Genomic DNA, 18928 nt, shown 5'->3' with positions numbered 1-18928 from the left:
TCAGCTGCCTGGATGCAGGTTTTTGATAAATTTTAGTGTTTTATCTAATAAAATCCAGCCTGTAGAAGACGAGAGCTGCAGATCGGTGCAGTTGTCTGTCAGATTTGATGGGTTGAGCTGCAGCGTTTGACTCCAGCCTGGCAGATAATCGGCGCTCCACCTGTTTATTAGATAAACTGAGCAATCAGCTGACTCTCCGCCGCTGAATCACATCTCCTCCAGCGCCTTTCTGTGACCTCCAGCCATTAAAAGTCGCAATTCTTCAGTGTCTCAGAGCATTTTGCTGCTGCTGCATTACACATCAGACCAAACTGGGTGATCTCTGACATGTCCTACACACCTTGAAGTATCCACTCCAGTTTTATGTGATGAAGCTCAAAGAAGGTTTTTTTCTTATTTGTCCCATAAAAACCTGCAACTCTCCAGGGAAAACCAACTCGGACCAGACAGGACAAGAAAAAAATAATGTAATATTTAATCAGTAAAGTGTAAAACATGCAGCCTGTTTAGTTTATAACTGGATATTTATGAGCAGCCTGTTGTTGATTCTGGTGTTTCACCTCTGACCTTCTGCAGCGCTGCAGATTGAGAGTTTTCCTCGTTAGTGTTGCAGCCCTGATTTGCTCCGCATGCGACGGCAGCGATGCCATCATGTGGCCGGCAGCGGTGCGTTTCAGGTCAGCTCTGTTTCTGTGGAGCTGAGATCATTTGTGGCCTCTTTTATAATCCCTGATTACTTCCTGTGTGTTGTGGTTCTGTCAGCCGGCTGCTGTGTTTGGGCATGGAAGCAAATTGAACCAAAATAAACAACTTTTACAATAATTTTACAGCTGTTTGAAACAGTTAGACTTTTTAATGTTCGTCTGAAAAAAGAGTGGACCTTGAACTTTAAAAAATTGCCTTAATTATTGTTTAAAAGCCTCTCCTTGGGCTGCCACCTTATTGTGGTGGAGGGGTTTGAGTGTCCCAATGATCCTAGGAGCTATGCTGTCTGGGGCTTTATGCCCCTGGTAGGGTCACCCAAGGCAGACAGGTCCTAGGTGAGGAACCAGACAAAGCGCAGCCCGAAGACCCCTCTTGATGGACACAAACTTTGGACTTGGTTTTCCCTCGCCCGGACGCGGCTCACCGGGGCCCCACTCTGGAGCCAGGCCTGGAGGTGGGGCATGATGGCGAGCGCCTGGTGGCCGGGCTTGGATGGATGGATGGATAAATGATGAACTTGGCAACTTAATAAATTAACTCTAATTTGATTACTTGTGACTAATTAATGCAATATTTTAAGTTGAATCACCTGTTCTCTTTTTTCAGTGCACTTGATCAAAGTTGCACTGAACTTGGCGACTCATTTTTTATCCACTTGAAGTAGCAAATATTCTCAATCTAGATAAAAACAAAACTGAAGAACTTTGACAAAATGAAACCTTCAGTCTCTGCTGACTGACAGCAGAGACTGAATGGTTAGCGGACAGGAGAGGCCGAACGTTCCTCCCTTAGCGGACAGGAGAGGCCTGTGACTGAACATTCCTCCGTCAGCGGACAGCAGAGGATGAGAGGATGAACATTCCTCTGTTAGCGGACAGCAGAGGATGAACGTTCCTCCGTTAGCGGACAGCAGAGGATGAACGTTCCTCCGTTAGCGGACAGCAGAGGATGAACGTTCCTCCGTTAGCGGACAGCAGAGGATGAACGTTCCTCCGTTAGCGGACAGCAGAGGATGAACGTTCCTCCGTTAGCGGACAGCAGAGGATGAACGTTCCTCCGTTAGCGGACAGCAGAGGATGAACTTTCCTCCGTTAGCGGACAGCAGAGGAAACTGCGGCGTGTTTCCAGGTCTGAAGGCGATCTGGTGACAGCTGGCTGACTGATGCGTTGGTGTGTTTTCAGAATGGAGACGCTGTCAGCGCGTGGCTGCGCCGCCTGGTTACACTGACGTCTGTCTCTGTCGCCTCGCTCCACACAAACACACTGTGGGCTGTGTAACTTCACTGCTCATGATTCTGCTGACAGTCCTCCGTTAGAAGGTCCAGAGCCGTGACAAGCCTGACTGCTCTGCTGAGATTTAACGACTTTAGATGCATTTAAAAGCGTTGCTTTTCTTATGTCCAGTTTGTGCAGCGTCACTTCACCAGACCTCACAGCCTCTCTCAGCAGAAACAAAGTCTGGCAGGAGATGTTTCTTCCTGTCAGCTTTTAAAGACGGACACATCCTCACCTCGATTCAGATTTACAGATTCTAAATCTTCAGTATGTCCATCATCATCAAACCCTGATCATCCAAAAGATAATCAAGAGTTTTCTGATTGGTCATATTTTTTGTTTTTCTTTATGATCTAATAAGAAAATTTAGATTTTGGTGATTTTCTGTTGGAAAGTAATAACACATTCAAGCTAATTTATGCTGACTTTGATTTAATGAAACAACACAAACAGTCTCAGGTTTTTAAAGGAAAAGTCTCAGTCACGTCCTGAAAGATAAAAAGTCCAAGTAATAAAACTCTGAATTAACATGGATATTGTGGTACCGGTACATTTTCATGTATTGTTCAGTCACAGTCCAAGTATTTAGATCACAAGTCTAAGTCAAATCTGAAGCTTTAAGTTTTGCAACTTCAGTGATCTGGAATGTCAAAGTCGAGTCACCATCTCCACATCTCCATTTAAAACCCTAAATGATAGCCGTGACATCATTTTTTTTATCGTTTTAAATGACTACTGGTTAACTGGTTTTATATTTCTGCCCAAGAAGAACAAATTATTTCAGTGAATATGATCAAAACTTGAGTTTGAGGATGTAAATGTTTGTGTTGCTGTGAGAGCCGCAGCATTTCTTCCTGGTTTAATTGGGTCAGAGTGAAAAACATGATAGAGGAGCAGAGAGGCGTCACTCCTGCTGAAACATCCGTCTGTTTTTTACAAAGAGCAGCTTATGAGCTTTATTCAGTCCTGATCAGCTGATTGTTTATGATTATGATGAGATATTTGAATCAGAAATCAGCAGAGCTTGTGATTAAATGAAACTGTTTTATTACTCAGATTAAAAAGGAAGCAGAACTGAAAACAAGAAGAACAATTTGATTTCTGGAGGCTCTTCAGGATCATCAGGATGTTTTCTGGTACATTTCTGCCTCTATTTCTCTGTTCAGTTATGAACTTTGACCTTCCCCGAGGGTCCGCACAGTGGCACAGTTGGTAGAGCTGTTGCCTTGCAGCAAGAAGGTTCTGGGTTCGATTCCCGGCCCGGGTCTTTCTGCATGGAGTTTACATGTTCTCCCTGTGCATGCGTGGGTTTCCTCCGGGTTCTCTGGTTTCCTCCCACAGTCCAAAAACATGACTGTCAGGTTAATTGGTCTGTCTAAATTGCCCCTAGATGTGAGTGTGTGTGTGCATGGTTGTTTGTCCTGTGTGTCTCTGTGTTGCCCTGCGACAGACTGGCGACCTGTCCAGGGTGACCCTTCCTCTCGCCCGGAACATTAGCTGGAGATGGGCACCAGCAACCCTCCCAACCCCACTGAGGGACAAGGGTGTATAGAAAATGGATGGATGGATGGATGGATGACCTTCCCCAAGGCTTTTCAAGCCTGTAGAGCTTTAGATGTTCTGGATTCTTCTGTGACTTCCTGAAAAATGGTTGATGTAATTGTGCTCTGTGGAACTGGGTTAACTGGTATAGTAATACTGACTAACTGTTAATAATTTGGCTAATTAGTTGCGTCAGTTTTTTGTGCTGCTATGACTTCTATGACGTTGGGCTCCACCTTGTTGTGGTTACGCAACGCCCCACGTTGGGCGCCACTTGTTGTTGCGCAACACCTCCCCCCCCTTCTCTCTCACTCTACTTCCCCTTCTCAGAGGAGGGAGATGTGCAGCCAGCTCTCCATCTAACGGGTAATTTGAGTTTTCTAAATCTGATGGGATTTTACCCTGTTCAGAACTGAGTAAACTCTGTTTAAGCTGGCATCGAGAAAGACTAGCCTGGTTTCTAACGACCTCCATCCAGATGTCCCACCCTTTTTCACCCTGTGAATTAGCCAGATTGAGTAGCTTGCAACCAACTAGCTTCACAGAGCACACCTGTTAACGGTCGCTCTTTCTCTTTATTACAACTTGCACTTGTTACTGAACCAGGTTGGTTTTAGTGACTCGGGCGAGTCCCAAGGGTGTTGTTTTAGTTTTGGCTAAAAGCAACCTATAAAACATTTCTACTTTTTCCTCCCAGAATCAAACTTCATAGCTATTTCACAACCATCAAAGAACTTTAAGGTGACTCATTAATTGAATGTCCACAACATCTTTTAGATTTTCTTAAATGCTAATTATTTTATTAGTAAGGCAATTTTGCAAGGGTCAGTACAGCTTAATTCAGTAGCAGAAATAATCAAATAAGTAAAATCAATAATCTAGCCTATCTTTCCCTAATGCTGACACTGAGAACTAAAAAAGGGAAACTTTGAGAGAGACGGACAGAGTTTGGCATTTTGAACCCCAGAACTGGCCTGATGATGAAGAAGGTGTTGCAGCAGCAGGAGGTTCCCAGTACAGGAAGAGTACTGACTTAGAGCGGCAGGTCTCGGGCCTCAGGGTGACTTCCTCATGCGCGTAGCGGTCCTCAGCTTCTTGTCTTGCAGCTCTGTAGCTCCCTTCTCCTCGTCTCACGATCTTTCTGGTCCCACGGAAGGAACACACCAGTTCTTCCTCTTTGCCTTTGTTCTTTGTCTTTATCTTCATCTTTGCCTTGGTCTTTGTCTTTGGGGGTCTAAACCCAGCTGTTGAGAGAAGTGCGATTTGAAGCCACATGTTGCGGGGCTAACGGGTTGGTCCCCATGTGCAGAACAGTCTTCGGTTCTGTGGCCCCGGCTCTTCTTCAGCTGCAAAGTTCTTTGTCCATCTCCGTCTTGGCTCGAAGCTGCCTGAAGGATCCAACCAAAGATTCCTCTTTTGCACCCACCTTATAAAGGGTTTATCCACCTTTTGGTGCGTTTGCATTGGCTAGCTTTGTTGCTGTGCCTGTTTCATTGGCTGACTGCTTGGACAGATGATCTCATCTCCATCACCCTGGAGACCTTATGACCGGATCTCTGTTCTAATGTCCCCAAGTTGCTCAACAGTTCCTCCTACCTCTGTTTCCTGCCCAACCTTTTCTTAGGCAAGTTGAAGTTTAGCAATAAGGCGTTGTCTTCTCCGTTCTCCTATCAGTTCCTATTTTCCCCTGACCTTCCACCTACCATCTACCTTCAACACAACATCAGTGACCTTTAATTACAGTTACAACATTTTACACCTTTTCAAGTTCAATGTCAAAATCACATTTATAACCTTTTAGTTTATCTGATTCAACATTCATTTATAATGTTATAATAACCATAACTTATTAGTTACTCTTATTATAATCATAATGTGAGTTATTACAGACATTTCTGAAAAGAACCCAATAATAATCCATTATTGTAATTATCTGATACCAAATTACAGTTACTTGTTTCACCTTTAAGTACTTCCACAAGTGTAAGAGTAAGTGTAAATATTCTTATAATCAAACTAACATCAACCACTGGTTAAACCAATATTAATTATTGGCATAATTATAAGTCATTATTTTAAATATTTTACTCTGGGTTTTATCCAATCTCTCAAAATGTTTAGATTTTATTCTTTAAAAACCTTTAATGCTTTAAAATAAGGAATGGTCTGAACTATTTTTAGCCTGATGCAAGACAGAAACTTCCCCTTTTCTTCAGAAAACCAGCTCTTCCTGTTTCATGACTCTCTTTCTGCCTGACTATGATTTTTTATGATTAAATAGAAAAAAGTAGAATTAAAGCAAAGTTTGCAGGACACAATAACAACACACACAACCAGATTCATTTTATTACAGTCTGACTCTATTGTTGGGTCTTGATGTCACCTATGTCATTAATTTTAAGGTAATTTTATTTATTATTACTATTAAACTAAAATCTCCAGCATGGGGAAGTGGGATGAGCTCGACTTTTCTCGACACTGGTTATTCTGGGTCTGGTTCTGTAGAACTGGGCAGCTAGTCTGCCTGCAGCCCAACACTCAGCACCGGGCGCTGACCAAGCCGCCACTGGTTGACCTTACAGGACGACCTTGACCCAGTGCTCCAACTGGGGGCCCTGCTTCCTGTTCAGTGTTTGTTTATGGGCCGCCGGCTCGGATGGGTCCAGATAGGTTCAGACGGGCCGTAGAGCTAAAGGACCCTGCACATGTGAGCGGGACCGCCGAGGGTCTGCTGAGTGTGACACATGCAGCTGCTCAGAGGAGGCTGGGTGAGCTGGTTCCCATGGAGGCCGGTCGCCATGGAGACGGTGCAACGCACTGACGACTCGTTTCATTTTATCAAATATATCAAAGTTTCACATCTGGATGCTGCAGTCGCTTCTGCTTCCATGCTGTTCTTATGGAATATATTCTATAGAAGAAAACATTCGACGGAGAATCACAATCCTGGCAATTCTCTAAAATAGATTTTAGTCGGCCTAATTATTTATAAAACTATATTTTAAATAGTTCTTTGATGTTTTTTTAATTTTATTTAAGAAAAAGCCTGGTGGCTAAGCTAACCCAACATGTAGTTCTCACGTGACATCACACTTCTGGGAGCTTTTGTAGCTGGCAGCCATCTTGGTAGGTATCTGTAGCTAACTGCCTTGACAAAAATAAACAAGCCACAAGTTTAGAAGTAGCTCTCACCTGGTTTCTATCTAACCTACAAACAATAAAGGTACATTACAGCTATTAAGTCTTATTTTTTTCCATAAACTTCCTTTTTGTTGGTCTGGAAGTCAATAATTTATGCTTTATGCAGTGTCTGTCTACCAAGATGGCAGTTCAGTGGCGTGGAATAGTTTTAAATAAATATTTTGTTTATTGTCTTTTTCTTTGTCAGCCTCATCATTCAGACAGATTTTCTAGACCGTTTCTGAATTACAAATGAATTGAATCGGGATCCTATAAATCAGAGTCGAATCACATCTCTACACACTGAAAGATTCGTATCTCTGATATTCCATCATCTTAGTAATTCTGCTTATGAATCTCCAAACATTTGGATTTTTCTCTCCTCCCAGCTCGGCCTCAGAAACATTTGGTCCTGGTTGCTGCTGTGGACAGAAGTCAGAGGCTGGCTGAATAAGTCGCTCCATATGACCAGACATGTGTTGCCAGTTTTCAGTACGTGACATTTTCAGCACACTCTGCTTCGACGCTGTGTATAATGAGCCATTTATTTTTACATTGGATGATAAATGTCAAGTTCCTGAGAATCACAGAGCAGCTCCAGCATGTATTAGAGCTCCAGAAAACCGAACAAACGGGGCTTAAGGAGGAGAAAGCCAGAGTTGAAATGAGGCTTTGGAGAAAAATCAAGTGGCCAGTTCTGTTTTCCTTCAGAGAGCACTCAGCCATCTTTCTGGTAACAAACCATCCAGAATGTTAAACCTCCTTATTCCCAATTCTTTGCCCTGTTTTGCTATTATCTGTCACACTTTGCCAACCTTCTTGCTGCGCTGCTGCCTCCAATGATGAACCAAAGCTACATTAAGATTTGGACTGGACAGTTACCCAGGCAGTCGGAGTTTGAGTGGAAAACACAAAATATTTAGAGTCTCTTAAGTATTTATCTACATGTAAAATATGTCGATTTGCAGTTTTCCCCTCAGTTTCAGCTGTCGTAACTCATAACATCCAGAAGGATCTCCAGTAGCACACAGTACTGCAACAAATCTGAAGAAGCCTCTGACTGAAGACTTGCTGTATGCTAACAGCTCAACAGCAGAGATAATATTTAACAGTCACAAAACATTTATTAGATTATTTTGTAACTTTCTTTTTATTTTGTGTTAAAGCGTTTCATTTGAGAAGGAGGGTCATTTACTGTAACAGGATTTGTTTGTTTTATTTCAGTGTAATGAATATGTATTATTTCTAACAATGACTTACTGCTCTGTTTAATTACATGCTGCTTATTTTTTATACGGTAAACAACGTTTATAAGGTTGGAGGATTTTTCAGTGTTAAGTTCTCAGACCAGTCAGCTGTAAAAGGTGTGAGACACATTTCAAAACATAAAATGCTGTTTTAATTACGTTTACCTGCTGTAGAAGGTAGTCTATCACAAGTAACTGAAAATTATTTTAGTAATCAATTAATCTGGTGATTAATTGATTAATCGATTAATCGAAAGAACTGATTAAAAATCATTCTAGAAATTTCTCATATAACCATTTAAGCCTTTTTGTACAATATTAGGAACACATTAAAAGATGCAAATAAGCAAATAATTTAATTCCTTTTTTAATAAGAAAATAAACATTTTAGTGCTTAAAATGCACTAAAAGGCATACCAGTAGTATTCATGTATATGAATACATTTTATTTTAAATGTAAAATGTATTCATATATTGTACAGTTTGGGTTTAATTATAGCACTGAATATGATGTTTTTCAGTAAATTGTGTTTTTTGAGTCTGTTTACTTCAGTTTATGATTAATCCAATTTGTTGACGATTATGTTATTAATCAATTTATCACGATTAATCTGATTAATCATTTCAGCTCTAACACAGGACATGATTAATAACAGTGATAAATTATCATATAGTGAATATAATGGTGAATTGAAACTGTTTTTTAGTTAATTTGTGTAGTTTTTACCTTCTCAGTGTGGCGCTGGAAAAGTTTGAAAATGTACCTTGAAAATGCTTGAAAAGTTCTTGAACTTTATGAACCATGAAAAATAAAGTCTGGATGTGTAAAAATCTTCCTCCTTCACCTCTGAATTTAAAAGGTTTGAGCAGCTTTAGGAAGTGGCTTCAAACAGGCTGAGAGCGAGTTCAGGATCTGAAGGGTGCCTGTCCCTTTAAGATAGAGATGAGCAGAAAATCAGGCCTGATGGGTTTGCTGCAGAGGAAAATCATACACAGGTGTGTGTTTCGCCCAACAGAACAGCGTGTTCAGAGAGCAGCAGACCTTTCCACCGCTCAGCCGCAGAAAAACTTCAGTCTGTAGCTGCTGCCATCCGTCCTCCGCGCTGTGTCATTAAAATCACTGAGCAGGAGGAGGAATTAATTAGCCTGCGACAACACACACACCCACACATGCACACCCCTACACACACACACGCACGCACACACACACAGCCCAGATCCAGACATATTCATCCACCTTGGCAGGTACCGTTTGAGCACCTCTCTCATCTGATGCTCCAAATCCAAGATGGCCATCTCAGGCCTTCTCCAAGAGAACCGTTGCTAGGCAACACCCTCCCAGCTCTGCTGCGCTGCGCTGCGAGTGGAAGATGGCGTCTCCCCACGGACCTCGGGTGTGTTTGTAAGAGAGTAAAAAAGAGAAGAACAGAGAATGTTGTTCTACTGCGGCTGATCAGAGACGAGACGAAGAAGAAGCTGGAGGCCTCCGTCGGTTTTTACAGCACACAGACGAAGCTTACCGGCACCGATCAGCAGATTGGACCCAGATGTTCTGGCCGTTCTCCACCATCAGATTATCAACTCTTTATTTCCCTCTCTCTCCATTTGACTTAAATCAACCCATTTGATTTGATTCTGGGTGATTTAAAAACAGGCCTGTTTTCTCTGCGCTCTCTGTCGTCTGTGATTCAGCTGCAGACCGACACCTTTCAGTCACCACAGCCATGCAGCAAATCCGCTTTATTTTCCCCTCATTCGTGTTTCTGCTCACATATTTCCTCCCTGCACTCCAGAGACTCCCCACAGCTCGGCATATGTTATCTGTGAAGTCAGCAGAGACGCTGCTCCGGTAGAAACCTGCTTTACCACATCTGGTTCACTGAAGAGTTTACAGTGCCTGCAGAAGAAGCCCGAGACATCACACCTCCCACACCGTGCTCAGTGATGATCATTTCAGGGTGCATTGACACCAGCCCTGTTTAGTCCGTTTGAAGGTCCGGTTTGTTTGGAGACTTGTGAATGTGTAATCAAACTCTGATGAGGAACTAAAAAATGAACTGTGGTCCTTTAAAACCTCAGTCTGGGTTCATTTGAAGTGAACTCTGGTGTGGTTTGAATGCATATACAAACACCAAGCGGACTGGAGACCGCTAAAAGCAGGACGTGGACTACAGCGCAGGACATTCTGGGTAAACAACCAAAACAAACACACTAGTCTAGCGACAAATGGCTTGTGGTCTTTACCAAAAACAAAAGAGAATTCCTCCAACCGCTAAAATCTGACGCCACTCCATTTTTATTTACATTTGGTGAAGAAGGAAGTTACTCTCAGTGTCTTCTCCAGAGTTTTTTGTGTCATTTCCTTCATTGGTTCTTGGTGCAGCGCCCCCACAGGCCAGGAGGGGAACAGGTTGCTCAAATGGTTTGGTTTATTTCACTCAGTGGAGTGAGAAAGGGAACCGCAGCATCTGGAAATGTAACAAATGTTGTGACTTTGGTCTCCAGGCTATCAGGTGTTAAAACTCTTAGTGAAACATCCTAAGTGGTAGTTTTTCCTCCTTTAAACCCTTCCAAACAAGCCAGACATGTTCATTCTTCTTCCCCTCTTCTGTCAGAACGTTTAACCTGCTAACTGCAGAGTCTAAGATGGATCTCGTGAGTTTTTTAGTTCTCTGAGCCTTGCATGGGCTGATCATGATGGACATTCTGGGAAGATTTACAGCTGCAGAATGACGTCAAACAGTTTGGAAATGTGCTTAATCTACCTTCCAAAATTGATGTCAAGCAGCAGTTTCTTCTCTTAAGCTCACTGCTGTTGTCTTTCTGGTTTGGCATTGTACTCTGCAGGCCAGCAAACTGGAAAAAGAGCAGCTTTATGGACACTGATGATCTGCAGCACCTGGTCACTGCTTTCCCTAATAAATTCTGCATCTTTGCTTACAATTTAGGTCAGCAAGGTGTCTGTGAATCTTTAAAAAGTCTTAAATTCATAAAATAAAATGTAAGTTGATCTTGAATTTGTTAATCACACATCTTAAATTTTATCGTGGCAGAACTATTTCATCTTGTATTCTCCTATGTAGTTTTTTTTTCACAGGACAGGTTAAACTTTGACTGATCCGCTGACATTTTCATTTCATGGCGTTTTTGACTCAAGGCCATTGAGGCTACTGCTAACTAGTTGCTAATATACTGTTGCTAGCTAGCTTTGTAGCGTCACCAGTCTTTCCTAGTCTTACCAGGTCTTACATTTTCTTCACAATAGTCTAGAAAAGGTTGTAAAAAGTTGAGTTGGTGAAAGCTGTGAAAACCCTGTTCAGGTTATAATAATGTATTTTTATTATTTGCTGAATCATCTGTAGGAGGGAGAGCTTTCTTTTCCTCGACTATAAACTCTTTAGTATGAAGAAGCTGTTATTGTCTGGTTGTGTTCAGACTTACACAGTCCTCCATTTGTCTTGCTGTCTGCAGAAATATCCGACCCAGCAGTGATTTATTCTTGTTTTCTTTGTTCACCTGAACCCAGACGGATTGTCCTCCAGAACCCGTCCCAGTCTAGCAGCTGACATGTTCCTTCATTACTGGTTTATTTGGGTCGGGTTCCACATAAATCATCCTGCTGTAGGAAACACCCACTGCAGCTCTGGAGCGGGGATGAAAATACTCCACACAGATGCTCCTTCTGCTCGGTTTAGCAACATTTGCTGAAGCTGTTTATCTTGTTTAATTTTAGAAAACTGTGTGTCAAAACACAAGATGTTAAAAGGTTGAGGAGAAGTGAATGACCGTCTGTGTTCTGGGAGTTTGTCTGCATTTCAGGACTCAGAGAAATAGCTTAGCGAGTGGAAAACATCCGACGTTTTACTGCAAGTACAAATTATTCCCCATTTTCTCCTGCTATTGGGAAAACTGTAAAGCATGAAGTTACACATCTTCTGTTTAATCTCCCTGACCTTCCGAAGAACAATCAATAATCAGCAACTGGAGAGGCAGTTTAACATTTAATTGGGACAAACCAGAAAGTATCAGCAGATATTAGCGATGCTGTGCTGATTGTAGGGTGTGATTGATATCTGGTGATTGTGTTGGTTTGGTGGAAGGTTGCCATAGCAGTGGAGATCCCCCTCAAGGACTGTAATGAACCCCCACCTCCTCCTATCACCCACCGACCTCTGGTCTGGCCACTGTCATGGCCGCCTTCGGTTTGATGACACGGCCGCTGATGCTGTCGTCTCTTCGGCTGCAGAGCGCCGTTTAGCTCATGTAGCTTCTTGGGTTTCCTCGCTAAGACTGATGGGGGATACTTCTGCTCTGTGAGGTCCAGTTAATCCTGGACCGAGTCAGTCACACGTCTCCAGTCTGCCAGAGGAAAACCTGCCTGCCATCACCCTAATCTCTAGCTTTCTCCAGGTTCTCTAATCAAGTCCTGATTCTGACTGAGAGGCTCTGAAATGTTAATATGACGTCCAGTCAGAAGAAAGATGTTGGCAAAATGAATATGGCTTTAAACCACAAACGTGGAAAAGCAGTATTCAGCATCTACACACCTCAAATCTGGAACAAACTGCCAGAGAACTGCAAAACAGCTGAAACGCTGAGTGCCTTTAAGTCTAGGCTAAAAACCCACCTGGTTAGAGCTGCTTTTGAAAAAATGAACGACAGCACTGGACAATTGTTGCCTGTGTGTCCTGTGACTTTGTATTCCTGTGTTTTATAAAAATCATTTTGAAATGCGTCGTTGCTGAAATATGCTACAATTTGAGAAATTGGAGCTTTTGGTGGAGCTGTTGCCTTGCAGAAAGGAGATCATGGGTTTGACTCCTGCTTCGCTCCTTCACTTCCATTTTTCTGAGTATGTTTATGTGTTTGCTTTCATGTATAGATCCATACTGGGTTCTGTTTGTGGAGCACTTTGTTGCTCTGTGCCTCAGAAGACCGGACATAAATGAATCATAAACGAGCCGGCCAGGAGAGATGATCCGTCAGCTGCAGCTCCTGTTGGATGCTGAACCAACAAACTCATGTTGGGGTCGTGAACGATGCCTGAAAATATCCCTGCAGGTTCTGGTAGAACCCAGAACTCTGACAGCAGAACCAAAGAGGTCCAGAGCTTTAGGTCACAAACTGACTTTCTCCTATAGAGAGCAGATTTCACGGTTCCATGAATTGTGCCAAGTTGTTCAGGAACAAAGCAACCACTGACCATCACATCACCACCTCCATGTTTGACTGTCGTTTTATTTCCTGAAACTGTCAGTTTTCAGGAACTGTAACCTGATCTGCACTTTCCAAGTCCCAGGGATCTTCAACATGATTTCTGGAAATCATTTACTGTTCAGCAGTGGCTTCAGTTTTTGCCACATCATGAACTCTAACCTTAGTGAGCTTCAGATGTGGTTCTGGGTTATTTTGTGATTTGTTGGATACATTTTAAACATGTTGCTGCAGTAAACTTTGTTGGTTTGTTATGATGTCAACATCAGATGAAATCACACTTCATGTGTCGTGGTTGATTTGCTCCAAATCAGTCGATGGAAACATGCAGATGATTTTTTTTTGTGACATTTTTAAAGTTCGCTCAAAATTCACATGACAGTTGGATGGAAACATAGCTCACGACTTAGATTTTGATCAGTTCTTGAATTTTGCTGTTAGATTGATGTGTTGGTTTCTGGGGTATTTTGTCCTACTTCATGTCGTCAGACTGGCTCTATTTAAGTGGTTTGTTGATTCTTTGCATGAAGCAGCAATCAGTTGTGGTTGTTTCTAATGAAACTGGACCGAAACCATGTGGTTAGTCACATTAAATTCATGATCAAGTTGAGGGGTGAACCATATTTTCACATTTATAAATAATTTGAAGATTGTTTGTTTTTACTCAGGTTATCTTTGTTTGAATGTTAAATTTTTGTTTATTTTAGATAAGAGGATGTTGATCTGGTCATGATTTATGTCTTGTTTTTCCATTCTTCATTTGCATAATCATCCATCGCGTCATCTCATCTTCTTTTCTTTATGTTCACATTTTTCTCTTTGATTAACAGTCAGATAAAGACATTGAAGACTGGGAGAGACAGGAAAGGCTGCGGTGATTTTCCTAAAACAAAAAGATGAGCAACCAAAACGTATCTGATGACACCAGCAGCGTCCGTCGCAGCCAGCACTGCCTCTCTCACTCTCTGTCTATCTATCTGTTCACAGGGGACATCACTCAGAAGGGTTATGAGAAGAAGAGGTCCAAGCTGATCAGGGCATATGCTGGAGGTAATTTAGCAACCTCTGACCCCCTCCACACACCCGCTCCGCCCACTCAGCTGAAATATTCCCATAGCGCTGCTGGAGTATCGATCTGCTATCAGGAGGAGTACAGTAGTCTGAACACTGTACTCTATTGATGGAGTCTTCAGCCGCCATTAGTGGATGTAGGTTAGGACTCCCTGGAGCTCAGCTCGGGCCTGCTCCTCTGAATCAGTCGCTCCCTGCCACTAACACACACACATCACACACACCGGGGTAAGCTTTGGGTCCAGGGATGCTGAGCGATGTTCTGTCGCAGAGCAGAGATGCAACAACTGCATGTTTCTGGTTTTATGTTGGTTATTTTGGGTTATGGAGTCAGAAAAATGCCATTTTTCTGCCGTTTCAAATCACCTCCATGTTTCTTTTTTTCCTTTTTTGCGCTCTTATCTGTTGCCTTCATGTTCATATACATGTTGTTCCTGTAAAAACCTGTCCGTGTGTCCACAAGCTTTTCTGCCTGCTTCTGTAGGTATGGAGGGGCCCATGTCTCATCGGGCCCCGCTTGGCCCCCCGGCCGCCGCCCGCTTCCACCGGCGGAGAACGTCCGGAACCAGAGATGAGCGCTACCGATCAGGTACGGGGAGCCTGCCTGATCCACGCTTCGTCTCAGAGAAACACCAGCTGCACCGTTTTATTGTGGTTTTCACAAACTGAGTAACACCTCAGAAATCTTTCACACTGCCTGCAGTCAGACGTGTCTGGGTTTCCCCCAGAAATCCTGCTAAACCCGCTGGAAGAGGCGCTGAGGCGGGCAACCAGCAGAGTGTTTGTTAAAAAATGTTGAAACTTTACAGAAAATATGAAAATATATGTTATAGGAAGAACGTATGGACAATACTTAGACACCAACCATCTTAAGGAAAGGCTTACACAGAAAAATACAATTAAAAGTAAATAATAATTACACTAATCAGTCAGTGGATCTCAAAGCAAGATTAATTAAATATTCTTTGGGTAAAAAACAAAAGTTTCTGTTATGTTAAGATTTCATGTTTTTTCAGAAATCCTAACATTTTGTTTAGTGTAGTTTAGTGCAGGATTATGATTACAGTAGCTGGTTGTGACTTTTCCAAGTGAATATCAAGGTTTCCCCCAGAAAACTTGCTAAGCCCGGTGGTTGGGTTGTGAGGGCAGTCATTTAACCAGCAGCCCGTTGTGTTTTTGAATTAAAAATGTTTTAAGTTGACAGGAAATTTGAAAATATCACTTGATAATTAGGTAATATTGAAATATTGGAAGATTAATACCTGAACACCAACTGCAAAGTCTTACAAAATGCAAACATTTAAAAAAGACTTAAATAAATGAGCAATGCTTAGCCTGGTGGGGGCACAAGTAAAGCCTGGTGACCCGCCAGGCTTATAATACACTGGGGGAAAAACTGAACGCAGTATTTGCAAGGATTACTCTAGAACCTGTCTGCGTTTGGGAGGTGATATGGTTCCTGATAATAACGTGTTGATTTTCCATATGAGAAATCAAATCACTCTGTTTTTAACTGTAGTGGATGGAAGAAGTAAAAAATCCTGCAGACTGCAACATCATGTGGAGACAAAAAATTCAAAGACCTTCAGGCAGAAAACTGTAGCAGTTTGAGTCTGGTTAAGATTTTATAAACATCACAACTTAAAATCTGCTGTTCTACAGAAGGGAAAATTGTCAACTAGTTAAAGAAAGTCAAACCACTGCCTGCCTGTTAGGCCATCTGAACAAGTTCACCCTGAGAGAAGCATGAAAGATGCTAAAGGAAGTCTCATTAGCAGAATGTAGAAAAAGTTTTGTATATTTTTGTAATAGAAACGAAGCTTCTGTAACAGACATGTCAAAATTAAATGGTCACATCAGAGAACTTATCTTACTCTTGTTTAGTGTTTCTTTCTATTCTGCTTAAAATTAACACAAGATAAACACAAAAACTGTTGAAAATTAGCTCAGAGTTGGTAGCTTGAAAACGACAAACAGGCTAACGATCGTCCAGTGTGTCTGTAGACGTGTGACTTCCTGTCTCTGTTCCTCAGACGTCCACACGGAGGCGGTCCAGGCTGTGTTGGCGCGACACGTAGAGAGGAAGATGGCGGTGCCCATGCCTTCCAAACGGCGTTCCCTGGTGGTCCAGACCTCCATGGACGCTTATACGCCTCCAGGTGACAACGCACAAACAAAACCTGCTCCCTACACCAGGTCACCTACCAGGCAGACTCGGGGTTTTTCTCTGATCTACCTCACAGAGACGCTAATGTTAGCAGTAACGTTAGCAGCTCACATTGATTGAGTTGCGTCTCCTGACTCCACCAGAGAAGCAGCTCTGTGCTCAGACAGGATTCTCTGGTTTCTCAGATGGCTCTGACAGAGGAACGCTCATCCCACCCAAACTGCAACCAGGCACATTCTCTGTGGCGTGTTAAACCCACGGAGGGATTTACAGGAAACCGGCCGCAGGAAGCTGTTAAAGCTGAACCCCGTCACCTTCTGCAGCATTTCTGCTGAGAGACGGCCCAGAAAACGGACAGCGCAGCTGACCTTTACCTCACACAGCAGCTCATTAGATCATCCATAGCCACAGTTGATGGAATAATTTTGGTGTTAATTGAGTCTTAATGAAGGAAATATAATAAGTTTTTTCCTTTGTAATTTGCTCCTTAACCTTTGAGCACATGGCTAAGTGGGGCTGACGTGACCCTGAACGCATCATGTCGTGTTTTTCCACCGTTCTGACAACACTTTGTTAAATGTCTGCACACAGCGGCGCTCACCGGCCTTATCGGCTGCTCTCACAATTATCTGCTGTTCAGAGGAGAAAATTCAGCCGCCTGAAGCATGTTGGACCCAAATTGGTTCTTGTGGCTGTTTCACTGACAAGCCACAAGATCCGATTCACTAATTACTGACATTTGGTGTCTCTGAGCTGCTGAGCTTTTTGCCTCAGTCACTGAAAGGTCACAGTACTGCAGCAGCGAATTTATCCTATTAGAAATCTTTTTCTTTCTGGACGTTTGCATTAATAATTTCCATAGTTTTGATAATTATTAGTTAATTTCTTGTTTGGAAGCTTAAATGTTTTGTTTTCTGGCCCTAAACTGGTTGGTGTGGAGAAGATGTGAATTTTAATCAAACCAAAAACCAAATTCTGGTCCGCCTACAAACCTCTGTCTGTTTGGTTTAAGTGAACTCTGATGCGGTTTGAATGCTTATATGAACAAAAAGGCAGAGTGGAGACCGCTCCAAAAGCAGAAAGCAAATGACAGCGCATAGCATTCCGGGTAAATGCAACCAAAACGAGCTTGCTAGCTCGGTGCTAGCAGGAGAAATGGCTCGTTGTCTTTTACCAAAGACAAAAGAGAAATCCTCCAACCGGTAAAATCAGACGCCACTTTACTTTTGTTTGCATTTAGTGAAGATGGAAATTGCGCTCAGTGTCTTCTTGAGAGGGGTCCATGCTGTCTCCTTCAGTGGTTCTTGGTGCAGCGCCCCCTCAGGTGAGGAAGGGAACAGGTTTCTCAAAGGGTTTGGTTGGTTTGACTAGGAGCAGAGAGAAAACAAACCGCAGCAGCTGGAAATGTAACGAATGTTTCAGCTTTTGTTCCAAATCGAACCGAGAACCGGACTCAGGTGGGACAAAAACACTAATGTAAGATCTGTAAAAAACCTTTAAATAAATTAATCTTTTTTTGTAGCTGCAGAATTTCACAATGAAAAGATTTTTAAAAATCCAAATTTTAATTAGCGCTAATTTATTCTGAGTGGAAAATAACATTAAGAAAAAAATTTGTATAAATATGACAGATTTCAAAAAGTTGCATAAAATAAGTTTAATGAAGATTTTTTTATATAAGTATTTAATCTGTTTTTTAAGTTGATCAGATTTTCCTTGTGGGGCAAGATGTCAATTTCTCTTCTTCAAAACTGGAAAGAAAAGAGAACATGTCACTCTAATAAGGCAGATATGATGTAACTGATCTTATCGTCTCCATGCCACAGTCTGGGCAATAATTAAAATATTTAACAGAGCTGGAAGTGAAAATATGATGAGGACCAGACTTAGTTGAGCCTTTTGACAGAAAACACTTAGAAAGCAATTCAGGCTCACTGTAAAGTGGGAGATCTGTGATGCTGTGGGCCTGTCTATAAATCTACTCAAAATACAAGTTTGGATTTTATTGCTGCTTTAATAAATTATTTTATTCTTGTACCTATTTATCAGGGATGTGAAGCAATAGACCAGCGGGAACATTATGCTTCATTTCCTGGGAACTGTCATCGGGAGTATTTTGGTTTTTCTCATGGAGTTCGGCAGGAATGGAGGCATTTCCACCTCCGTTTCTAACGCTTCATGTTCCCGCCTGCTCTGGAACATTCAGCCTGTCCTAAAACAGAAAGTCTCAGCTACTTTGATCCAAGCACAAAAACAAAAATCCAAGAAAAAAACAGAACCAGAGAAAAACAAAACAGCACCTAGCAGCAAATCAATACCAGATTGTTCTTCCTCCTCAGACACTCGGCTACAGCAGAACTAAACCCAAAAACATGTCAGAGATTTAGCACCACATTTGAAAACAATCACCCATTCTTTGTAGTAATTTGTATTAATTAACTGCGTAAAAGCTTTAATGGGTAAAAAATTTGAATGGATTTTTTTTATTTTCTTTTTTACATACAAAGATTTTGGCTGGAACCTTTGT

The 18928-nt window shown here is 42.1% G+C and overlaps 1 protein-coding gene across 3 annotated transcripts in view; it reads left to right on the top strand.

Annotated features, from left to right (window-relative positions):
* The window catches only part of LOC103456731 (disco-interacting protein 2 homolog C-like), a 51185-nt gene that overhangs the window by 3589 nt on the left and 28668 nt on the right, over positions 1–18928 (top strand). Inside the window, exons 2-4 of one of the 3 annotated variants that reach the window (XM_008396439.2) lie at positions 14151–14213; positions 14698–14823; positions 16268–16393. In XM_008396439.2, coding sequence (XP_008394661.1) covers positions 14151–14213; positions 14698–14823; positions 16268–16393 — 315 coding nt within the window. The remainder of the gene's footprint in view (positions 1–14150; positions 14214–14697; positions 14824–16267; positions 16394–18928) is intronic. The other 2 variants (XM_008396440.2, XM_008396441.2) reach the window with 2 other exon arrangements.

Source organism: Poecilia reticulata, linkage group LG20, assembly GCF_000633615.1.
Source record: "Poecilia reticulata strain Guanapo linkage group LG20, Guppy_female_1.0+MT, whole genome shotgun sequence".
Classification (NCBI taxonomy): domain Eukaryota; kingdom Metazoa; phylum Chordata; class Actinopteri; order Cyprinodontiformes; family Poeciliidae; genus Poecilia; species Poecilia reticulata.
This window is presented reverse-complemented; position numbering and strand designations above follow the sequence as displayed.